This window comes from Kogia breviceps, chromosome 4 (genome assembly GCF_026419965.1).
Source record: "Kogia breviceps isolate mKogBre1 chromosome 4, mKogBre1 haplotype 1, whole genome shotgun sequence".
In the NCBI taxonomy this organism is placed as follows: Eukaryota; Metazoa; Chordata; class Mammalia; order Artiodactyla; family Physeteridae; genus Kogia; species Kogia breviceps.
This window is the reverse complement of record NC_081313.1, coordinates 75,749,917-75,773,739: the sequence shown is the minus strand read 5'-3', so window position 1 is coordinate 75,773,739 and position 23,823 is coordinate 75,749,917. Positions and strand designations below refer to the sequence as shown.

At 38.3% G+C, this 23,823-nt stretch overlaps 1 protein-coding gene across 9 annotated transcripts in view; it reads left to right on the top strand.

The window, feature by feature from the left end:
• The window catches only part of KIAA0825 (KIAA0825 ortholog), a 420,452-nt gene that overhangs the window by 162,764 nt on the left and 233,865 nt on the right, over positions 1–23,823 (top strand). For all 9 annotated transcript variants that reach the window (XM_067031329.1, XM_059061435.2, XM_067031331.1 and 6 more), the window contains 2 exons: positions 7,375–7,514; positions 21,787–21,966. In XM_067031329.1, the coding sequence (XP_066887430.1) occupies positions 7,375–7,514; positions 21,787–21,966 (320 nt within the window). The remainder of the gene's footprint in view (positions 1–7,374; positions 7,515–21,786; positions 21,967–23,823) is intronic.

Sequence of the window (23,823 nt, the reverse complement as noted above, 5' to 3'; positions counted from 1 at the left end):
CTTGTTGGGGAGGTGGCTTCTAGTATCCTCAGGAATGAACATCTGGGGAGGAGGACAAAAGAGAACTTTGGTCTCCCAGCTGCTGTTGTCAGGCTGTTCTGTAGGACTGAAGAGAAAAGCTTAGAGAACTTGTACGCTGATGAGGTGCCAAGATTTGACCTGGAGCCAACAGACAGGGGAGAAATAATGGGAGCTTATGAACACCAAAAAGCTCTAACATGGCTGTTCCAGAGTGTGGATGGCCAAGCAGCTGGATCTTTGAAAAGATTTTCAGAGAAAAAGTCATATGTTTGTGGATCAGTTACTAAAAGGAGTAAAAACGTCAGGTGAGCTGGTTACTTGATATAGCTAGATATCTCTACATATCTTTCCTTTTCTATTATGGTTTAAAGGTATCATATAAATAAGAATATAGCAATGGAACCAGCAATGAGATAATAAGAAACAACTATAGGTTTTCACATTAGACAGACAAGGTTTGTAGACGTGTGTATAGTTTTGTGATTTGGAAAGTTAGTTAAATAGTTTATATTTTTGTGAGGAAGTTGAGACATAAATACAGTATGATCTTATTGATCTACTTGAAAACAGCACATAATACCATTGTCTACTTCCCCCATCTTGAAACATCTTCTTTCCTTAGCTTCTGAGATATTCTCATGGCAGAGTTATGAGGATTTAATTAGCTAATGTGCCTACAAGGCACCCATCACGTAAGTGCTTACTAAACAGTCATTCAGTACTGCTGTGTTAGTAAAGAGCTGTATGTTTCAGAAAATGGCAGGTCTTATCAATTATCCAAACATGTTAAAAAGACCAGCTCCAAGTATGATAAAGTGGAAAGAATATTGAACTATTTTCTCATTGAGTCTCTGCACTTATCAGAAGTGCGATGCCAGGGGAAACCTTTCTTGAACTCCTGTAACAGGATATTTATTATCTGGTAGACAAGGACCAATAATAGTTAAAGGCTCCAGAGAGATAACTTCTGCTCCTGTAAAGGGATGGTTGAGTGATTTAGTAGTCTCCAGTGTCTTATTGACTCAGGTGCTAGAATAGCACTTCTGGGGGAGTCCAAAAGTGATGGTTGACATGTAATATCAACATTATTTTTAAAATTAAAATTAGATTCTTATGTATTTTTAGAAATAAGGTACATTAACCTGTGTAACACTAAAGTGTGGAGCTAAGGCTATGAGTTTGGGGCACTAATATATCTTTGGGTGATTTTTGAGAAATGGGGTCATCCCAAGTGAAAAAGTTTAATTTACTAAAATCAATAAATAATTCACATCCTCACAAGTTGAATGCCTATCCTTTAAGTTGCATACCAGGTAGTGTGGATACCATCAACTCTGAAAAAAATGAAACTCTTTAAGAGTATCAGTTTACCTCAGTGGACAAAGTTATTAAAAATCAAGGCAAATCCTATATATAAACGTGCAGGTGAACCCTGTCTTATTTCTATTTATTGAATCATCTCTAATTATAAATATCATAGAGACATGGCTATACCCATTGTAGAGATTAAAATGTATGCAAACATTTTCAATGTTATAACTACATGTAATTTGCACATTCTTGATTAAAGTGATGAAGAAAATGCTTTGGGTTTTTGTTTTCCCCCCTCAGCTTTTTTCTCCGGGTACTAAAGAGAAAATGTTAGAACTGTTTTAAATATTTGTCTTCCCAGAAAGATTTGGAAGGATTAGTTTTGGAAACACAAAAGTAGTATAGTAGTATGGAGCTTTTCCTCCTCTGCTTTCATTATCCCACTTTAGGGCTTTCACTCTCAGTTTCTCTTTAGTTATGCCCTTGCCTTTGTTCTCTGAATCATGTAACTTATGGTTTCTGGTATAAATTTGGCCCAGTAATCCATGACAGGAACCATCTGGTCAAAATCAGTCCCTAGATACCTTAAATAACATGGCTCCAATTTGGGAATCAGCCTTGAGACCACAAACCTGAGTTTGAGTCAAAAACATGGTATCCTCAATCAGGTGGTTGAATAGAGCCAAACATCCTCAATGCTGGAAAATGCAACTTACCCACCAAATATCAACCAGGTTGAATGGAAGGAAACATGGAGTAGTGGAATAATCATGGGTTCTGAAGTAAGAAAAACCTGGGTTCAAAGTCCAGTTGCCATATTTATTAACTAAATGACCTTGGACTATTTTCCCAATATTCCTGAAACATACATTAAGTGAGATGAGTCCTAAGTGTCTCCATGCATGTCTTATTTTGCATTTCCCCAAGAAGCAGACCCTGAGACAAGGATTGAAGTGAAATTAGTTTATTTTCTAAGTGGACGAAACACTAGAGGGGAATGAATAAGTGAGACAAAGAAAGAAAGACAGCAAATAAAGACTAGTGTAATCAAGCCAACTGCCATAGGAGTAACTGGAACTTATACCTTCAGAGGAAATTCTTGGAGCCAGTGGGAAAGGCACATCTCAGAGTTTTCCCGCCAGGGCAACAAGGATGCCGAGGAATTTATTAGCAATTTTCATCCGTCATTGGTTGAAGGCTGCTCTGGAGGTGTTAATTTGCTGGCACTTCCAACCTGTCTTGCTGGAAGGTAGAGAAGTGCAGGTTCTGACAGCAAAAGGCAGGCCATTGTCAACTGAGTGGTAAGGGCAAGAGGATGTGGGGACATTGACATTTGTTCTAACCCTTGCACCACTGAAATCCACTCATTATTGATGTTAAGTTCTCTGGGCCTTATCACTGACTCTTCAAGGTGATGGCTGATCAAAAAAAAAAAAAGTTTTATTATGGTTGAGTTAATGGGACAAGTTAGAGTGCTTCCTGCTTCCATTATTCCTGAGTCTGCAAATGCTAATCATCATTACATTCCTCTACCACCTTGGTTATCACATCTGCTGGCGTATGTTGCTTTCCTAGCATAGACGCAGACCTTCATCCTCGAGATGTTGAACGATAACTACCATTCCCTTATCAGAATGTGTTACTTTGGTCACCTATTTACGGTTATTACCAGTCATGAGAGCATCAAGAGATGCCCTGGTGAATCCCTTGAGTTACAGACATACTCCTCCCTGCTCCCCATGCAGTAGCAACCCTAGCTCCTCGGTGATAATCAGGGTTATTACCTTTGCCAATATAGTAGCTCCTTTCTTTGCCTGCTAGACTTTTGGCATGGGAATCCAAAAATAACTAGAAGGCAGCTATAACATTAGGTTTAGTGGAATTCTTCATGGTCCCCTGGTAGAGGTATGCATTTTGCAAGTCACCCCACCACAGAAACCAGGACCTCCACTCCCCCAGAGCCTATGGGGAGTTATGGGAATGGAAAACACAAATTAAATTCCTAGTGGATAATTAGGAACTCTGGTGAGGAGGTGGCTTCTAGTCCTTCAGAGAGGACTTTCAACCTGTGGCTCCTGGACCTATATGGTTTTTCTCTTAGGGACATAGAACCATGTAATGGCTGTTCATTTAAAGTAAATACCAAGTGTTGAAGAACAGTGCCCAACATTGCTCGGTGTTATCCCCAATCTGTGCATTTCAGAGTCCATTCCAATGTTCCCCTAGTCTGACAGCTTCTGCATGTTAAGTATATGGTAGGAGCAGTGACTCCCAAGGTCATGTGACCTGAGCAGTGAGGCTGCTCTTATTGCAGTCTGAACCTCCTACAGAGTCTTTGCTTGCCCTGTGCCCTACACACACAACTGTGGTTGGAAGTCAAGCCATAGTGCACTGACAGGGCTAAGATTTTTAAAATTTCCTACTGCAGTGTGAACACATACTAAAAATCTGCAGAAATTACAAGTGAACTACTTGATAAGTTTTCATAAAGTAAACACACCCAAATACAGCCAAGATTTTGAACAATGATTCTATAAAAATCATTTGTTAGTTTCATAAACTAATAATGATTGAACCCCAACATTGCCTGGATTTGAAAAATTCCTTAGGCCTTTTCATGCCCCAGAAGTGCAGCACTAATTAGAGTATAAGCCTAATATAACCCAGCCATAAATTTTTCCTGTCTCCTAATACAAGATTTATGCATTCCAGTGGATTTATACATTTTGTTCTCTTCTTTGTATTATAGTGGAAGTCAACATGTACATATTTGATACATATATACATATATTAAAAATTTCCTTTTCTGTCATTTTTTGTAAGGCTAATCTCACTTTCACAGCTCCACCAGCTCAAAGGATGAGGGAACATATGCTTCTCCATATGCCCAGTGCCGACTCCTCAATGCATTTATTACTCGGAGCTTAGTGATTGAGGAATGTTTGTAATCTTTTATTTTTCCTTATAGTGAGTCATTCTACTGTACATTTCAAAATCTGTGATAAGTTGAAAGATCCAAGAATTGAGGTACATTTCAACAAACAGCTTCCCATCTGGTAAATTAGAGGTTTTATTTATAACCAGGTATTCAAATAAGTGGTATGAAATGACATTCAAATTATTTTGTCTTATTACATGTCTAAACGACTGAGCAAAAACACAACCCTCCCTCCAATTCACTCTCCATACTGCAGCCAGGTCAGGAAACTCATCTGCCTTACATTTTTCAACAGGTCCAAAGTCCCCACCTTGGCTAATGAGGCCCTCTATGAACTGGCCCCTGTCTTCCTTCTTCAAATTGTCTCTCAACAATCCCCTTCCTTTTCTAAACTCCATCAAACTGGATCTTTCAGTTCATTAAATGTATCCTTAAGTCAGCACTCAACTCAAGCAAAATGCATAGGTAGGAAATGTTCAAAAACTAAGTCAATTTTAATACACAGCTTACTACCAACTAGCTGCTTTTCATCTACCAGACCCCAAGCAAGTTTCTTGAAGTCAGCAGTTGGGGTTTATGATAGAAACAGGGACAGCCATTGTGAGGATCTGCTTCAGTGTTTCAGTCGAAAAGGCTCACCTAGTGGATTCTTCCTTTGGCACCACATTGGGAATTACTGCAAGAACCAGACCAATCTGGGAATACCCAAAGGAATTTAGAACTGCTGAACTGACAGACCTGTTCCCTCTGGTCTGAGGGTTAAATAATTCCCCGCTTCTCTCCCACCACCCATCTAGGGCACAAGTTTTCCTAGCTAATACTGCCTCACCAATTGCCAGGGAGTTTCTCCATTTTGAGTTATGTTATCAGAGTCTCACATGGGAAGCCTGAGTTGGTCCAAAGTTGAGGTGATTTTGTGCATCATAAGGTTGTGAGATGCTCCAAATGCCCCAAGCCAAACCAAAGGGGAGATGCTTTGAAATTTCATTTTACATCTTTAGATCCTCTCACTTTTGTTTAAACCAGCATTTTGGCAAAGCATCCTCTTTTTTAAAAAAAGTTTATCTACCCATTTATGAGCATATGAGTCAATCAGCTAACATTTACAGAGCCTTAAATGTGCTTAGTTCATTGGTAAGAGCTTTGGAGTGTAAAACAAGTGTGCTCACAAGGCTTGAATCTGAGTGGAGAGATAAAGCTTTAATTGATGAAATAATGAAGTGCTAAAATCTGCATACTTGCCATAAGTTCTTCAATTCAAAGTGAGATAGACTGCTATGGAGAGAAAGTTTTAGTGAAGACTCTACAGAGAAAGTGATATTTTTGTGGCAAATTGAAGGATGGGTAAGATTAAGTATAGGGTCATGTGGAGGTTACTGCCCGGGTGGCAGCCAAGGTGGACCTGTATGGACACAAAGGCACAGAGGCAGGAAAGATAATACCAACTAGGCCTGTTCCTGCTACCTGTGCTCCAGAAAGCACTGCCTTCCACAGTGGTTCTCAGACCTTAGTGTGCCTCAGAATCTCCTGGAGAGGGCTTGTTAAAACACAGATTTCTCGGGCCCATTTCCAGAATTTCTGATGGGGTAAGACCTGGGAATTTGCATTTTTAACAAGTTCTCAGGGCTTCCTTGGTGGCACAGTGGTTAAGAAGCCGCCTGCCAATGCAGGGCACATGAGTTCGAGCCCTGGTCTGGGAAGATCCCACATGCCGCGGAGCAGCTAAGCCCGTGCGCCACAACTACTGAGCCTGCGCTCTGGAGCCTGCAAGCCACAACTGCTGAGCCTGCGTGCCACAATTACTGAAGCCCGCGCTCCTAGAGCCCGTGCTCCGCAACAAGAGAAGCCCCCGCAGTAAGAAGCCCACGCACTGCAACGAAGAGTAGCCCCTGCTCGTCGCTACTAGAGAAAGCCTGCACGCAGCAACAAAGACCCAAATGCAGCCAAAAATAAATATATAAAATAAATAAATTTATTTTTAAAAAAAACAGAAACAAGTTCTCAGGTGATGCTGATGCTATTGGTCCAGGGCCCAAGCTTTGGAAAGCTTTGCTCTAGACTATGATGGTGGTTCACCACTCAGTACATTTCATCTGGAAATGATGCTGCAAATCGTCTCTCTCAGCGATACTCTTTGTTCTGCTTTCTTCCGCGCTCAAGCATATGGTCTTCTCATTCCCACCTTTACATTTCTCAATCTCATCTTTCCTTCCCAGTGCCACCCTAGTCCCACAACCCTTATCTCCACAATCAGATTGAGTTTGGTCATTTCCTGCCCTTTTTTTTGTTGTAGTTGTAAGCTGATATCAGATGCTGTGACCTTTAGTCAGTCTAAACCTTGAGATTTTAGAAGGAAAAAGTGAATAATGTTATCAGTGTTCAGTTTCTACCTTATTTCCTTATCTCTTGCAGATTCATTGGTAAGTTAATGTGGTGATGTGGGGGATCTGATTTTAATTTTCTATTCAACACTGATTATAATTTCCCAAGTAGAAGCTTATTTGCCTTGGAATTATTTCTCTTTGATAAACTGATTACCCAAGTAGGTAGCAGTGTGACTGTTAGAGTGGTTCTGATAATTGCATGTTGATTTAAGGCTTTACATATTAAATAATTAGATTATGGTTGACCTTTGACAGAAGCTTTGAATTCCTTTCATTTTATCAGCAATCATAGTACATGGCAAATTAGTAGCCAAAACACATTGTAACTTCTCTCCATGAATAATGAAAGAAGTTAATAGCACATAGTAGGCACTCATGTATTTGTTGAATGAACAAATAAATGCATTAAAAAATGCATAAATAATTTTTATTTGCTCCATGAAGCTAAAACCGACATAGTTCCATGAAATATACGCATGGTTATTTTGTATCAGTTTTAAATTTGGCAGGTTACCAAATGTTAATTTGCTTTTAGCTAGTAGAGATTAAATGTAATTCCTTCCCTGAGCAGCCCTAAAGTAAGCAAGCATGAAAGCATTTTCACAGTAATCTGGGAGGAATTGACATTTAAAGGAGTTAGCATTACATCTGTACTTTAAAGCTATTAATTTCATAGATAAATTAACTTCATTACTCCATCTTTATCTTGCATTTTGAAAGGACTCCATCAGCTGGACGATTGACAGCCGAGGGTCAACTGAAACTGCTCTTATCCCAGCCAGGCTGTAATTGGAACCTGCTTCTGGAAACCCTACTGCATCATGATGGTCTTTTACTGAGAATCTTGCTAAAGAGCTCAAGTGAGTATTTGTAGTTATGAGAATGTCCTGAAAAAACCCAGTCATTGCTCAAGTTGAATGGAATTTTTTTTCCTACTTGTTGGCAGAGGGGGATGAAACCAACTGCATTATATCAATAGTCAGTGGGGTTAGCAGCAGGCAAAATATTGAGTAACTTTATAGACCTATTGGAAAGATTTTTTTCAGGGATTCTGAATGAGGGCAAAAATATTTTTATATAATACTGTCCTATCATAAACTATCATAATTTAGAAATATATCAATATATGGGGTTTGAAATACCTAAGAATATTATGGGAACACAGTTATATGTCCAAAACAGAAGTATCAATTAGACCAGAGAGAGAGAAAGGGAGAGAGAGATTGCTTTAGAGCCACGTTAGACATTTCAGTGGATCATGCAAGAATGCTTATATCACTTATGAACAAGCAAGCATGGCTTACAGCCATATCCACTGAGGCATGGAGAAGTAATCAGGAGAAAATTATGAATGGAAATTGAGGAGTAATAGAAGACCATACTTCTCTTAATTAGACTTTCTTTTTTCCCCTGTAAGTACTATTTTAGAAAATGGTAAGTAATGTTATGCCAGTCTCATAGGATATCCTACAGCTCTCCTGCTACATCTATAGAGTTTTCTAACCATCTTCACATACCTCTACACATTTCTTCTGTTCTATACTACATGTGTAGCCAGATTAATTTTTATCAATCACTAGTTTCAGTATAGTTTTCTCTAATCAAAATCTTTTTTCTCTAGTTCCCCATCACCTACAGGAACAAATCTCTGTCCTTTGGCCATTCAAATATGGCCCCAGACTAGTTTTGTAAGCTTTTTCCCCACTATTCTCTTGTGTATGTGTGCGCATGCACGCGGAATCACACACACACACACACACACACACACACACACGCACACCCATTTCAGCCATTGACCCCAAAGCCCCATGCACATGCCCCTTCCACACCTTGGCTCACCCATTTTTCCTCCTTGAAAGACCCTCCATAGACAACCCAGCCTCCACCAATGGGCAAAGGCCACTGATGTTCCAGATCTCTGAACACTGTAGCTCACACTGATGTCTCCCTCCCTCCCCTGAACTTCACAGTGTCTGTTATGGTGGCTGCTGCCCTTAGCTTACTCTGCCTTGTATTGTTATTATATTTGTATATGAATGAGGCAAATGTTACCAGGCCCGACCAGCCTGTTGGTATACAAATGAAGTTCATAGCATTCCCAGTCCAGATTGTTCCAGTCATTTCTGGAATTTTTGGTTTCTCAGATCTGCTTATGACCAGTTCCCCATATTCTTCTCTTCCTTACACCTTGATGTTTGCTTCCCAAAAGCCACTTAGGGGAAGTGCCTCGCTACTGAGCCCTTTGCTTCTCTCCTGGTGCTCTCAAATTCATAAAATCTTGTGGTGCCAAAGGTCACTACAACTCCTCCAGTGTCACAGTGTTCCAAGGAGAACTTCAGAGGTTACCTCTCCTCGAAACCCTGAATCTGACTTTATTCTCTTAGCCCCGAAGCCGTACTCTGTGGGCCTTAAATCTTACAGAGCTGAACTGAAAACATTATATTTACCTTCAATATCTATAACTCCACTATCCTAAAGAGAAAACAGGTGCTAGGGAAACTAATTGCTCAAGTAGCCAACATATATTGTTTACTTATTAGGTGTCAGGCACTGTGATTCTTAAAACCTTATAAAGTAAATATAATTATTTTCATCATGTTAAAAATAACATTAGAATTTAACATAATGTTATTTGCCAAGAGACACATGTAGCTGGTAAATGGTGGGTAACCCAGGATTCTAAACCCAGCTGGAGCTTTCTTTCCCCTACCCTTCTATACAAATACTCTTGCAAATTAACTCCTGGAGTGGACCAGGGGTATTTGCAAAACCTGTAATCTGTCCATTCTCAGGTTGAATCAACCAGGACACCCCAGTGCACATGCATTTAACTGTTCCTTCCAGCTAGGTAATTAGTGCTGATCATAGATTTTTATTTTCATATTCCTCCTCAAGCTAACACAGTGCTTTTTACAGAAAAAGTCCCGTGATTGGCCAGTGATCCATTAGAATATAAAATATGGAGCTTCCATTAAACTTTATAATCTGAGCTTTCAGGCAAGGTGACTACACAACACAGATAGTATCTGACATGGCCTTAGAGTTACTCTAATATAACTCATGAAACTCATGGGCATGGTCCCAGAAGATAAATGGTTTCCTCTTGATAGAGTTATATAGCACAGCCTGGAAAAAGAATTGCAATCAAACATTGGACTATACTGATATATAGTCACTAAGTACAGGAATAGCAACTGTGGTTAAATGAATATTTAACCATGTTTTCTTACAAAAAAAATTCCAGATTTACTTACCAAAAATATTACATCTACCTTTTGTACGTATAACATTATATTGTTTTTGAGGGACTTACAGGTTATTAAAGGTACTATTATTGTATCTCCTTCAGTTCTGGTTCTTACAGAATACAGAAGCGTATTTACCCAAACTGCTCAAATATCTATCAGTTTTTGCAAAGGTTGTTAGGTGTTTGATAAGGGTTACATAACTGCTTTGGTATTGTCTTGTATTGAATTTTATTAGCTACTTCAAATACTGTAAAGATGAAGTGACAGAACTTACTAATCGATTGATTGACTGACTTATTAAGCTGCAGTAGAAACCTTGTCACTTTAATTTAGAAACAGTATATTCAGGGAATCTTATTAACTAGACTAAGATGGAAGTTATTATGCACCTAAAAATACATACGTAATATTTTTTCTGAGATTTTGTTTTCATTGAACACCATTTGGTCATTTAGAAGTTTGATCATATTTTTAGGAAAGCAAAATTTTAGAGTAAAATATGCTGATTAGGTGTTTCAAGCATCTTAACTATTGGGCTTTTTATGTGAGAGTTTTCCTTTATAAATAGTGTCTTTTTGGTCTAATTGATAAAATTTAACTTGTTAAATTGACTCGGGAATAAGAATAGAGATTTTAAATACATATTTTTATTTATTTATTTATTTATTTATTTGGCTGCATCGGGCCTTATTTGTGGCACATGGGATCTTCGTTGCCACATGTAGGATCTTCATTGTGGCATGCGGGCTCTTAGTTGAGGCGTGTGGGTTCTTTAGTTGCAGCATGCATGCGGGATCTAGTTCCTTGACCAGGGATCGAACCCAGGCCCCCTGCATTGGGAGCACGGAGTCTTAGCCACTGGACAACCAGGGAAGTCCCTAAATACATATTTTCTTTGTACATATTTTAAAACAAGGTCCTCTTCATCCAATAAGCAATTATTAAATTCTGTTAGGTAGAGCTTTTTTCTTGATAGACAACCATATATTATAAAGATTAAAATATATGAGGTTTATCTCTTTTATATCTGTAGCTTCTGGTCTTGCTCTATGAAAATGATTTATCAGAATTTTTATTTATTTTAAAAAGAATCAGCTGAGCATATATGGAAATAACTTTCTTGTAATATGAGATACAACTTCACTGAAGGTCAGAAAATACTAAAATTTAATAAATGAATGAATAGGAAAATTTTAATTTATTCATTAATAATAAAAAAATCATAGGCTGCAAGCTTCTAGGAAGCTTGGATTAGGTTCAATGAGCATGAGAAGGTAATGTTTGTTGGTTTTATTTTTAAGATGGGCCATCCTAAATTTGAAGGAAAAAAACCCTCTCAACTACAAATGTTTATAGAAGATTTTAAATTTGTAAGACACTATTTGGGATTAGTGACGTTAAAAACCCAGGGCAATTGTTTTGACGTTACCTCACTGAGGCCACATGGCCTTAACCAGTTTCTTACTTGTGGCATCAAAAGAACAAATATATGGCAATTTCCCAGTTGTTAGCAGGTAGCCTTTTCCTGCTAGTGACATTTGAAAGAAGTGTCACTAACTTTCTTTCCTTTGCCCATTGCCTCAGAATGATTCTTAGTGAAACGTCTTGGCTTCTGGTGATTTTCAGTAATAACAAAACAACCACAACCAACTAGCAAACACATAATATTTAACATGTGCTAGACACGGCTTCTAAGTCTTTAAATGTGTTCACTCACTGAATCCTCAAAACAAACTCTGTGTGGTAGGTACAATTATCATCCCCATTTTACAGATGAGGAAAGTGAGACACGGAGAAATCAAGTCGTTTGTCCAAGTCACACAGCTAATAATCAGCAAAGCAGGATTTGATTCAGACAGCCGGTGTGCAGAGACTGTGCTTTCACCCACCACACCTGTAACGGCATCCTGGCAGAGCCACAGAAAATTTACAAAATTGTAGGGTTGCACAATTTATGAGAACTATTAGGAACCTCTGTCCTGGATAATTTTGCTACTACAATCTGTACTTTTCAACCTTGTAACAAAGTGCCAAAAGATAGTCAAGAAACTGACCTACAGAAAATTCTAAATAAATGGCTGCCACCACTACAAAGGCTTAGTTGACTTAAAATGAATTAATTCAAGTTCTCTGACTTTATGGTTAATGTTTTCTTGATCTTTGGGGTAATGAGGAATATTGTGGCAGAAGCTTGGTGTTTTGTTGTACATTATGTGTGTGTGAGTTTCATTTTATAAGTATTTATGACCAAAGTGCTGCTTCATGACTGTCTTGAAGGAAGTGACCAAAAGTAAAAATATGCTCCCTCTTGGTACCTTTAGTGCATCTAACTTCACTGTCCTTGGCTGCTTTCACTAGTGACAACATCTGTATTCTTACTTGTTCAGTATTTTTTTCTTTGCTGGATTTGTACCCTGTTCTTACCGAGAACAGTAGAATCATATTTGTGTGTTCTTGCCTTAGTCTTTCCAACCAAGGATCCTATCCGCGAATGATGACAGACTAGCCTAGAATATCAGTGGTCTCCATAGAATTATTACAGTGCCAGAAACAGTTATCATCTAGGGTCTGTGCTGAGTCTCCATGAGGGTAGGGTGGTTGTAGGGTATGATTATGTAAAGCAAGGCTTCTGGACTTTTACAGTGCAAAAACATTACCTGGGGAGCTGGTTAAAACTGCAGATTCTGATTCAGTGGGTCTTGGGTGAGACCTGAGTTTCTGCATTTCTAACAAGCTCCCAGGTAATGCTGCTAGTCCCTGGACCATCTTTTGAGTAGCAAGGCCATCGAACAAGGTATCTGTTACTATAGATGGCAAAAAATTTGGGTGTGTGCTTTGTCCTTCCAATGTATTATGCTTTTAAAGAGACATAATTTACTTAAGATTATTTGTAATCCATTTTGTCAGAACGTTAACAGAACTCAGAAAGTTTGTTCTTATTCAAATACAGAACTGATTATGTCACTCCCCTGCTAAAATCCTTTAGTGGCTGCCCACTACTTATAGAGTACAGACCCTAATCCCTAAGACACAAGCAATGCCCATTGTGCTCTGGCAATGGCAGACTTGTCCAGCATCGGGTCCATGCAAGCTTAACATGCATATTCTGGTGTAAGTTGCGCATCTTAAATTTGTATATTTATAATAGCAATGTCCCTGTAGAAGTATCTTGAGAAAAGAGGCAGATGCTCCAACACCAGTGACCTTTCAATTAATTGGCCCAAATTCCACGTTCTTTCCTGTTACAGAACCTTTGAAACATTATTTTTTTGAGCCTAGAATCTTCTTCCTTTTCATTTTCCTGGCAACTGATAATCACCTTTTAGCTTCAGTATTACTTCCTAGGAAGTCATCTTTGATCATCCCATAACTTCCCACCATAATTCCTTTCGTAACACGCGTCACAATTTTAAGTGAAAGGTTAAATGACATAATTGCGTATTTAATCCCTGTGTCAGCCATTGCAAGCTCCAGAAGGGCAGGGACAGCTCATCATTGTTCCCCAGTACTTGGCTTCGTTCTCGACACTTGAGACTGGTACTGAGCACATAGAAGGTGCATAGAAAGTATTTGTGAATGAATGAAATTTCCAGGAAAAAATTCTACTTCATTCATTAGCATTGTGATCTGTCTAAACTTCAGTCTCCCCATTTCTAAATTAGGGTACTAATAATGACCTTACATGTTTATTTTGAGGTTTAAAAAAGTAAATAGGGACTACCCTGGTGGCTCAGTGGATAAGACTCCACTCTCCCAATGCAGGGGGCCCGTGTTCAATCCCTGAACTTGATCCCACACACATGCCGCAAGTAAGAGTTCGCATGCCACAACTAAGGAGCCCACCTGCCGCAACTAAGGAGCCCGTCTGCCACAACTAAGACCTGGCACAACCAAAAAAAAAAAAACCTAATTAAAAAAAGTAAATAAACATAAAGCACCATTTTTTGACACCTAGTAGGTACTTAATTTCTATTAGATTCTTTTCTTCTTTTACACTGTCTGGAAAAATATGCTTGATATATTTTTCTTCTCTCATCACTCCTCCTGTGTTCTCCATGCAGTGGTCTCTCCCTCAGCTTCTCAGTAACTCTCCCCTCTATCCAAGCATAACTGTCTCCAGGAGGTGGGTTTCCCCTTTGACATCTTTGGCCTGAAAAGATGTTGCCTTAGCAGCTCTCATGAGTGTGAAGATGAGAACTGGACCAAATAAATATTCCCAAGTTTTATATATTATAACACTTCTTGAGAACCTTTGTATATAGCTTGAGAGATTGGTAATATGAATTTTGCTATGATGCTTCACCTACACAGAATCAGATCTAATATGGCTTGACAGTGGCTGAAATTTTTTATATTCTATCTCTTCCTGGCACCTAGAAAATGTCTAATATATCTATAGGAACATGTTTCTTCTTCAGTAGTTAATGTGCTTCTAGTGTTAGCATGTAAATGATTTGGCATTATATTATGAGTGATACTATTATCATGAATTTATATAGCATCTTTTCCCCAACAACTCAAAGTGATTTAACATATTATTTCATTTATGACCCTTGGATCATTAGGACTTTTGCAAATGAGGAAACTTAGATACAGAGATATTGAGCAAATTGCGTACTTGGTGTTTAATAAGTGGTCCTTGTTAGAAGAATAAAGAGCTATTATTTCATGAAAGTATATCTATTGTTTTAAAATAAATTCTAAAATGAAAACACGAGACTTTGTGGAACATTTATTCCTAGAAATAAGAAATAATATCCTTCTGATTTAATTTCTAAAAATGTTGGGTCACGATTTTATAAACATTCTCTATTCAACTAATATTTAATGGGCATCAACTAGGTACAAGACACTGTTCTCAGATGGAGATATAGCGGTAAACATGATGTCATATTGCCTTCATATTCTGGGGGATTCATTGCTGGGGAAACATGGGGAGGACAGACGTTATAAAGTAAAAAAAAATATATGTAAAAATTAGATAAGTTTAGTTTCTAAGAAGTACCATGAGGTGCTTTTCTAAAACAGAGTGACTGATAAGAGAATGATGGATTGGGTGATGAAGAGAGGCTGCTTGAAGAGCTAACACCTACTTTTGCTTGTGAGTTATTTGAGAATAGACAGAAGATGTCCTTAGGTAGTATTAGATGTTTGGAATATATGTATGCTTTCTTCCAGTATTCTAGAATAGGAGTCAGCAAACTTTTTCTATAGAGGGCCAGATGGACTACAGATAGAGGGCTTTGTAGGCCACACAGTCTCTATCACAACTACCGACCTCTACCATTATAGCAGGTACAGACCATACATAAGCAAATGACACAGCTGTGCAGGGGAGGAAAAAGTTTTCCTCAGCTTTCTTGCGGTCACTGGCTGGGTTTGAAAGTTAAACTGGCAAAGGTAGAGTAACAGGATAAAAGCATACAAATTTATTTAATATACGTTTTACATGACACAAGAGACTTAATAAGGTAATGAATATCCAAAGAAACAGAAAATATCTTTATGCTAGGTTTAATGAAGAATGGACAGTTGTGGAGAAATCTGATAGGTCAAGGAGTATGAGGTTAAGTGTAACAGATTAGGGGAAACTTAGCAAGGCTTATTTGCTAGGATTCTTCTCAGCATCGTTTTGACTTCAGAGATAAGGATGCACCTTTCCTCCTGGTACAGGGCGGGCACCTCTGAGGTGAGGGTTTCATGACCTGTTTCAGGGGAGAAGGGTAGGGGGAAGTTCAGAGTGACCTTCCTGCTTCTCCTCTTTTCTCAAGCTCTTTCAGCTTAAAATACTAAATATGCCAAGGTCCCATATTTGGGGGTAGCATCACCAGTATTCCAATGGAACTTTATTTATGGACACTGAAATTTGAATTTCACATAATTTTTGTGTGTCACAAATCATATTCTACTTCTGATGTTTTTCAGCGATTGGAAAGTGTAAACACCATTCTTAGCTGTGGACCTTACTAAAACAGGCATCAGTCTGGACATGCCTCCTGGGCTATAGTTGCCAACCCTTGTTCTAGAATATTGTGCAGCACCCAAGCGCCCACAGTGGCTTTATCACTTCTCTGCAAGGTGGTCATTTGGCATGAGGACCTGCACATAGACCTAGCAAGGTGCTTTTTTCAGAGACCATGGGAGAGAAGTTAAACAGCCCATTCTCTTTAACTTAAGAAGTTAGAGGGACCATTCCTGCTGGACAGATAGGCTTGGTGTCTGCCTGACAGAAGGAATTTCTCTTTGAAATAGCTTTAACTCAGTTTCACATTCTGTGGACTTTGTGCTTATTCAGGAGCACAGGTAGAGCTCAAAACTTGCCTCTTACTCCTTAGGGCTGCCAGTTGCAGAATTTGGACCAATAATGCACTTATGCTTTGTGGTCTTTTTTTGGCACAGGCTGCTTAAATGGAGAGTGCCCACTGAAGAGTGAAAAGTGCTAAGATGTTAAGTAAAAAAACAGGCCATGCCTTGCTTAAATAAACTGGGTATGTCTAACTTGGAGAAGAAAAGAACTAGAGGAGGCAAGATAGCGATCTTCAAATATGTTAAGTCTTCATGTAAAAAAAGAAAAAATAATAGGCTGTCCAATTCAACACGTGGACATGCTTGGGAATAAGTTAAAAGGAAATGGATTTTGGCAGTCAGTCTGTCAGTCAAAAACCCTGAATTGTCATCCCTAATGATAACTGAGGAAGTGCTCTTCTTTTCTCTATTCACTAAAGAGACTTGCCCAGATTTCTGTAGTCGTTTCAGATTAGTGCTCTCTCTATATTTTTAAAATGCAAAACAGTTTGGTAACTTGAGCTATCCAGCAGAGGGACGGCTGCCTTGAATGGTAGTGGATATCCCACCCCTGGAAGTATTCAAAAGCAAGCTAGGTCACCATTGTCACAGATGCTGGAAGACGTTTTATTTATTCACTCAGCAAAGATTTATTCATTTATTGACCAAATATTTACTGACTTGCCTGTGAGGTGCCTTCCAGCCATATAATCACATTATGTTTCTTAATCAGTTAGAACTTGATATGAATCTGTGGGGTAAGAGTCAAAGTTTAAAAGACCTCTTCTGGCTGTGCTTTGTTAGTCTTGCCAGTGCCTGCTGCTAAAGCAAAATTCCTCTTGCTCCACAAATGATGCTTTTGAATTAAAATTAAATCCAACTTTGGTGACCTGGTTAGTAATTTCTCTTCCAGTTGACAATCTTCTTATGCAGAATAGCCCTTTGTGCTTCTGCCTTGTTCCTTTTCCATTTGTACTGCTCACTTTGATTTGCAAACCTAAAGGGCTTAAAGGTAATGTAAGAGACTCTTTGCAAACATGATTTTTAGATTCAGTTTTATTGAATAGTAGTCTTGCTAGACACAATACTAGAAAAGGGTTTCACGGTCAAAAATACTTAGAAACATTATGTGTATACTAAAATACCTTCGTAGAGAGTCACAGAGCTCATGAATAATTAAAGGCTGTGTAAAATCCTGCAGAAAACAAAAGTGTTTACTATTGTTGGAGGCAGCACTTCCAGGACATATGTGCTACCCATTAACATCCCACGAAACACACTTCCAAAAATCTTGCCTTCTAAAAAGCATGAGGAAGAATCCTAGTAGATACAGGTCCGTACAGCCAGAACTGTTTCAAAGAGGTTTGCCTATCTATGTTTACTAATATGTAAATAACACAAAATAACTTTTCAACATACAGAATTGCCTGTGTATGCCATGTACTGATGATCTGTTTTCAAGGAACTAGAATCAATTGCTCAGTTATTAATCTTTATTGAATGTAGCTATTTTCTCGATTATTCATAAAATACTTTTCTTCTCCTTTATTGATTAAGGGTAAGCCTCTTTAAGATTTAGTTTCTTCATTTGCCAACCCCAGTTCTAGATGATAGAGAGAGAGCTATAGAAAAGACAGCCCACAAGGCACCCTGAAACCAAGAAAGCATGGCTATAAGGAAGTCAAGAGAGAAGACAGTTTTCAAGGAGTAGGTGAAAAGAAAGGAAGCAGTGGATATGAGGAGGATGAGGTTTGCGGGGGAAAATGACATTTGAATATTATGACTAGGAGGTAAATGTCATTCCAAAAAAACCAATTACTAGATGGGCCAAAACCCAACAAAACTACTCAAGAGATTTATTTCTTTCTCCCTTCCTCCCTTCCTTCCTTCCTTCTTTCTTTAGTATTCAAACATTAGTTAAGCATGTAGCAGTGTTCCAGGTGCTGTGGGAAGATACCTAAATACAAGATACACATTCATAGAAAGTCCACTAAGGAAACAGTACTAGAGAGGTAATGAGGTCATATATGTGAAATTGTAGAAAGCTACATGAAATTGAGGTATTTTGTATGAAGACAATAAATTACCATTTACCAAATACCTGGTTTAGACTGAGTACTTTGCATTCAGAGGTTATTAACAATAAAATGTCAAAGCAGCCTTTGAGAAATTTGAGATTATAGTTTAATGCAAACAGCACAGGCACATTCTTACTGCCTCTGTGATCTTGGGGCAAGTTACTTAATTTTTCTCAATTTCACTTATTCGTCTGTAAAACTGGGATAACTGGCACCCATTCTGTAGAGTGTTAGGAAGATGAAATTACTCTTAATGCAGCTCATGTGATGTTCAGCATAGTGTAATTTGTGGGTAGTAACTTTGTTTTTACGGAGTTGGTATAAATCTCAATTCACAAACTCAGATATACAAGGAATATCTAAGTCGCTTACTGTCTTCAAATCAATTTTAAGAGGATTCTGAGCACCTCCTGCCTGGCTGGTAGGACATTTAACTGTAGCTATTCCTAGAGCCCCCACCCTTACCCCTGGGCCGTGCAGAAGTCCCTGTGAGACTGTTTTGATCATCAGTTATCTAGTCACCCTAGTTACTGTAGAAATACCCTTATCCTTGTCCAAACGCTCCTGCCAAGCACAGCAGCCAGGCGTGGCTTGTAACCTTTGAGACTGAGAACCTGTGTCAAGGATCCAGCTTCCCTCCGTGCCTCACCCAGACAAGCCTCCCTGAGCTCTGCCTTCCAGCAAAGCCCTTGCAACCCACAGATGTCTCTCTCCAGTCCCAGAGGTCTCCTCTCTCTGAGCCCCCATGACCCTCGCCTCTGTCCACCTGCCAGATACATATGATTCCACTTTGGTATCATAGTACCAATATCGGTACCAATATTTTTTGGCCTTAAAAAATGGGTATTTCATTTAGTTCAAACTAATAACTATTCAATGGATTTAGCTTTTTTTTTTTTCAAGTCTGGGTGGGCAACTGACTTCAGTCTATTTGTTGCTTTTCAAACAGCAAAAATCCCTGAGGCGAGTAAACAGACTACTTTTTTTGAGGCGAGGGAAAATAGAAATAAAAAATATACATTGAAGTATTTTGACACATTTATATGGTAATAACAACAATGTTAATGCTAATAAAACTCATTATTTTTATTATAATCTTCCTCATACCATCCCCCTTTCTCCATCTGTATTGTCAGTACATGATGGGGCCTTAGATTATTCAGGCTGTGTTGATTGTCTAGCTTTATCTCTCCCTCCCGCATACCATTCACACTTCAGCCGTGCCACCCTACCAGCAGCAACCTGTCTTCTCACCATTGTACCAACTCTTCTGTCTTCCTGGAAAGCACCTTTCCCACCTCAACCTTGTCGTGCCAGTAAATATCTACTCCTCCTTAAAGACTTTGCTGAAACATGATCCTCTTTGTGACTTCTCTGCGTTCCTCTCCCAAAATTTAGAACATCATCCTCTATATTTTCATAGTACCTTATACTTAAGGCACTTAGACTTAAGAGGATGCTGCTACTAATTACACCAGAACAACAAGACATAAACCAGGACTGCCTGAGGCAAACCAGGATGTACTGTAACCCTACTTATCTTTACATTGCTGTAATGATTGTTTACATGTCTATCATTCCCACCCCCCATAAACACACACACCCACGCACACACACACAGAGGCAGTGAATCCCTGGAAGGTGTAGGCCTTAGCATCTAACATGGCTGCTGACATAGTAATTGACTGATTAAATCTTGGGAATTTTATTGGAGCAGAACATTCTAGACTAGTGAAGTGGTTGAGAGACACAAAAGGCAATGGGAGGGAACATGTGCAAGGAAAGCAAGTACACTGGTTTGGGAGGGGATTGAAACATAATTTGGGAAAAGATTGTGGAAACTCCTGATTTTCAGGTTCAGGAATTTCTAACAAAGTGTAGGAGCAGGGGAGGGTTTAAACATGAGGTGATGACGTGAAGGATAACTGATAGTTGAATGTAAGCTGAATTAGAGGGAGGGAAACGCAGAGAGGACTGAGGAGACTATTTGGATAAAAAAAAGATGAAATTATGAATGCCTGGACTAGGACTCTTTGTCATTTAACCTTTTGTGCTTGATGAAAACTTAGGACCCTTTAGATTGCAAGTGACAGAAACCCAAATTAACCTGGTTTAACCAAAAAGGGAAATTTATCAGCTCAGCTAACATAAGTATACAGGCATTACTGGATCCAGGTTCTCACACAGTGTCATCCCCTCAGGACTGTTCTCTCCATCTCTTGGTTCTACTTACTTTATCAACTTCCTTCTCAATGGAGTTCTCCCCAGAATGGATCAGTAGCTTCCAGCCTACTGTCTACCAGCTTAGCAACCCCAGTACAAAGAGAGCATCACTTTACCAATAGTTCCAGCAAAAATCCTGAGAAAGGCTCTTTAGATCGTGAAAATCAAATCACAGAAATAAAATTATCAAGAAGAACCATAGAAGTGATGAGCTTCCAAATGAGCAAGAAAAGGAAATGTACTAATTCCAAAATGATCTAGGTTATATTTTTTCAATATATTAAAAGTATAAAAAACTTTATGAGAGTCATTATCTTTAATTCAATAAATATTTTTACATATTATGATACTGAACATATCATGCTAATTATCTAGACAAAATAGAAATTATTTCACCTTTTCAGTCCTACCTGTAGATGCAACAGTATAGGAACTGATCTTTGAAGAAGTCATAATGGAGCCAGAGGAGGACAGAAAAGAGCAATTAAAATGTCTCTATCTTTGTGAGAATTCCTATTTGGTTTTATTGAGAAACCAGCTGATAAACCTCTTCATTCTGAAATGGCAGGATCTATGGGTTTGAGAAACACATAAGTTTATTTGTAGAATGATAGCATAATACTGAGAACACTATAAATGTGAATTTCCTATGAAATTTATGTTCTGAATAAAGGGTATAATAATGTTCAGAACACAAATCCCAAAGAGAGATACAAAGATTCATCTAGTTTTAAGTAGATTTTCAATAACAAGAGAGCACATATAGAATAATTCTATTTGGTGTTTAAATTATACATTCATATACTTACATATACATACATATCTACATACAAATATATATATTTGTGTATATTTGTATATAATATGAATGAAATACTGCACCAAATATAGTAGCTATCACTGGTTGGTAGGATTTGGTACAATTTTAGTTTTCTTAGTTTCTTAGTCTGAATTTTTTACAGTTTCTAGAATGAATGCATGTTACTTTTAAATGAGAAAAGAAATCAAAAAAGTTTCTTTAAGAGGAAAAAGAATTCTGACATAAAGGGAAACTAGCACTGCCCTTTGAAGTGATGTCATGTGGTCCTTCTCACAACTTTTTCCCCCACAAATATCCAGGATTATCTCAGAAATTATATTGAGTTTGATGGACCATTGACCTGAAAGACTGTGGCATTTCTCTTATTATGTAAATATTAATCAAATACATTTTTACAATATTATGCTAGAGTAAGTGATGAGAATGTAATCATATTCATTGATGCCTACCTTACTAAACCATTTTTGTTCCTTTTAAGAACGCACCTCTCAAGAACAAGGTTCTGATACAGAAAGTAATCCGAACCAAGGATCCAGCTTGATAGAAGCTATCTTTAAAGTATTGTACCACTGCAATTTTTCTCCACAAACATTTGGAAATGTTTTTGTGAGCTACATGGAAGAAGAACATTTATGGGACTTTTTATGTAACATTCCAGGTATGAGAAATTTTCTATTTGTAAAAGAAGTGTTTTATAGATACTTAAATATATCTTTAAAGATGTTTTAAAAATTTTGTTGATGTCAGTTTTGCTGAATCTGTTATTTGTAAAGGATTATCTTACATTTTTTCAGTATAAAGTCTTCTTTTGGGAATCATTAACCATTGGTTCCTGTCAAAATTTAATATACTTGGGACAAGGGTGAGGGGAAAGTTGAGGGGGAAAATTATGTAATGTAGATTTTTTTTTATTATTAGGTAGTGTTCTGTCATAAAAATTTAATATTTACCACAGATTATGTTTTGCTATTGAGCATATAAAAAATTAGTAAGATGTGAAAAATACTTTGTGATTCTTGGGTGCTTTTATTAAACTGATGGACAAAACTGCTGGCCAATTTTCTTCAAATGTAAAAGGCATTTATTATTATGATCATAGTGCATCTCTCTCTACAAGGCAATTATGTCCTATCATTCTTCTGGGGACAGTATGTGTTTTCCCCAGCCGTATTGTTCTTTTGCCCGCAGCTGGAGTGGATATTAAAGACAGAACAGGTTGCATATCCGAACAGCAAGTGTTCATGGGTTACCCCACCTTCAGGACCAGGTGTAAACATTCTCACATTGGTTTTTTTTTTAATTTAAAAAAATTATTTATTAATTTTTGGCTGTGTTGGGTCTTTGTTGCTGCGTGCGGGCTTTCTCTAATTGCGGCGAGCGGGGGCTACTCTCCGTTGCGGTGTGCAGACTTCTCATTGCAGTGGCTTCTCTCATTGTGGAGCACGGGCTCTAGGCGCACTGGCTTCAGTAGTTCTGGCACATGGGCTCAGTAGTTGTGGCTCACGGGCTCTAGAGCACAGGCTCAGTAGTTGTGGCACACGAGCTTAGTTGCTCCGCGGCATGTGGGATCTTCTGGACCAGGGATCGAACCCGTGTCTCCTGCATTGGCAGACGGATTCTCAACCACTACGCCACTGGGGAAGCCCTCTCACATTGTTTTATCCTTAATATTATGCCTTTAAATCTCTATACTTAATGTCTTTGGAAAATGAAGGATAAGGACTTAGTGGTTATCCTGTTAGTTCATTAACTATTTAAATCATTTACATTTGACTTTCAACCTATATGCTTTCTTATACACTTTTTGGAACCAACCAACCTTTTCTTAAAATATTTACTAGAATCCATATAAAAAATCTAACTGGCTCATATCATGGTTTCCTTCTTCCTGTACTTTTTAACTATCCTCCAGACATGAATACCTTTTAAACTATTTTTAAGTCATTATGTTACATCTTCTCTTGGTCCTTATTCCTGCAAAGTAGCAATAGGTAACTTTATGTAATGATTTCAAAACCCTGAATCTATCACTTAAAGTCTCTGTAATAATTATCTCCTTTTAAAGTCTTATTTTCTAGTTTTCATGTATTCTCTCACTGTTTCCTTTTAACCCCCCAAATGGTCAGTCTTCTAAGTTTAAAAGACTGCATTATTTCTGGTGTAGACTTTATTGAGCTGAAAGAAAAACAACCTTGAAAGCCCCCTCCACCCCCGGTTGGTTTTTGTTGTTTCTGGTCAGGGTAAGAGCCGAATTCTCTCACAAGATTATAAAGAATTGGTGACCCACATGCTTCAACCGTTATTTATCTTTCAGTTCTTAAGTTCTTGAACCATCTGTCACTCAGCACAAAACTGTACTCAAAATGACTTAGAAGAGATCAATGGGTTTCAGGTGGTGGCCTGAGAAAGCAAAACTGCTACTTGCTTCTAATTAGTCTTCTCTCCCATCTACACATTGAGCAAACCCACCTCCCCATGGTCAGACAAGTCTCTTGGAACAGGAACAAGTAATACA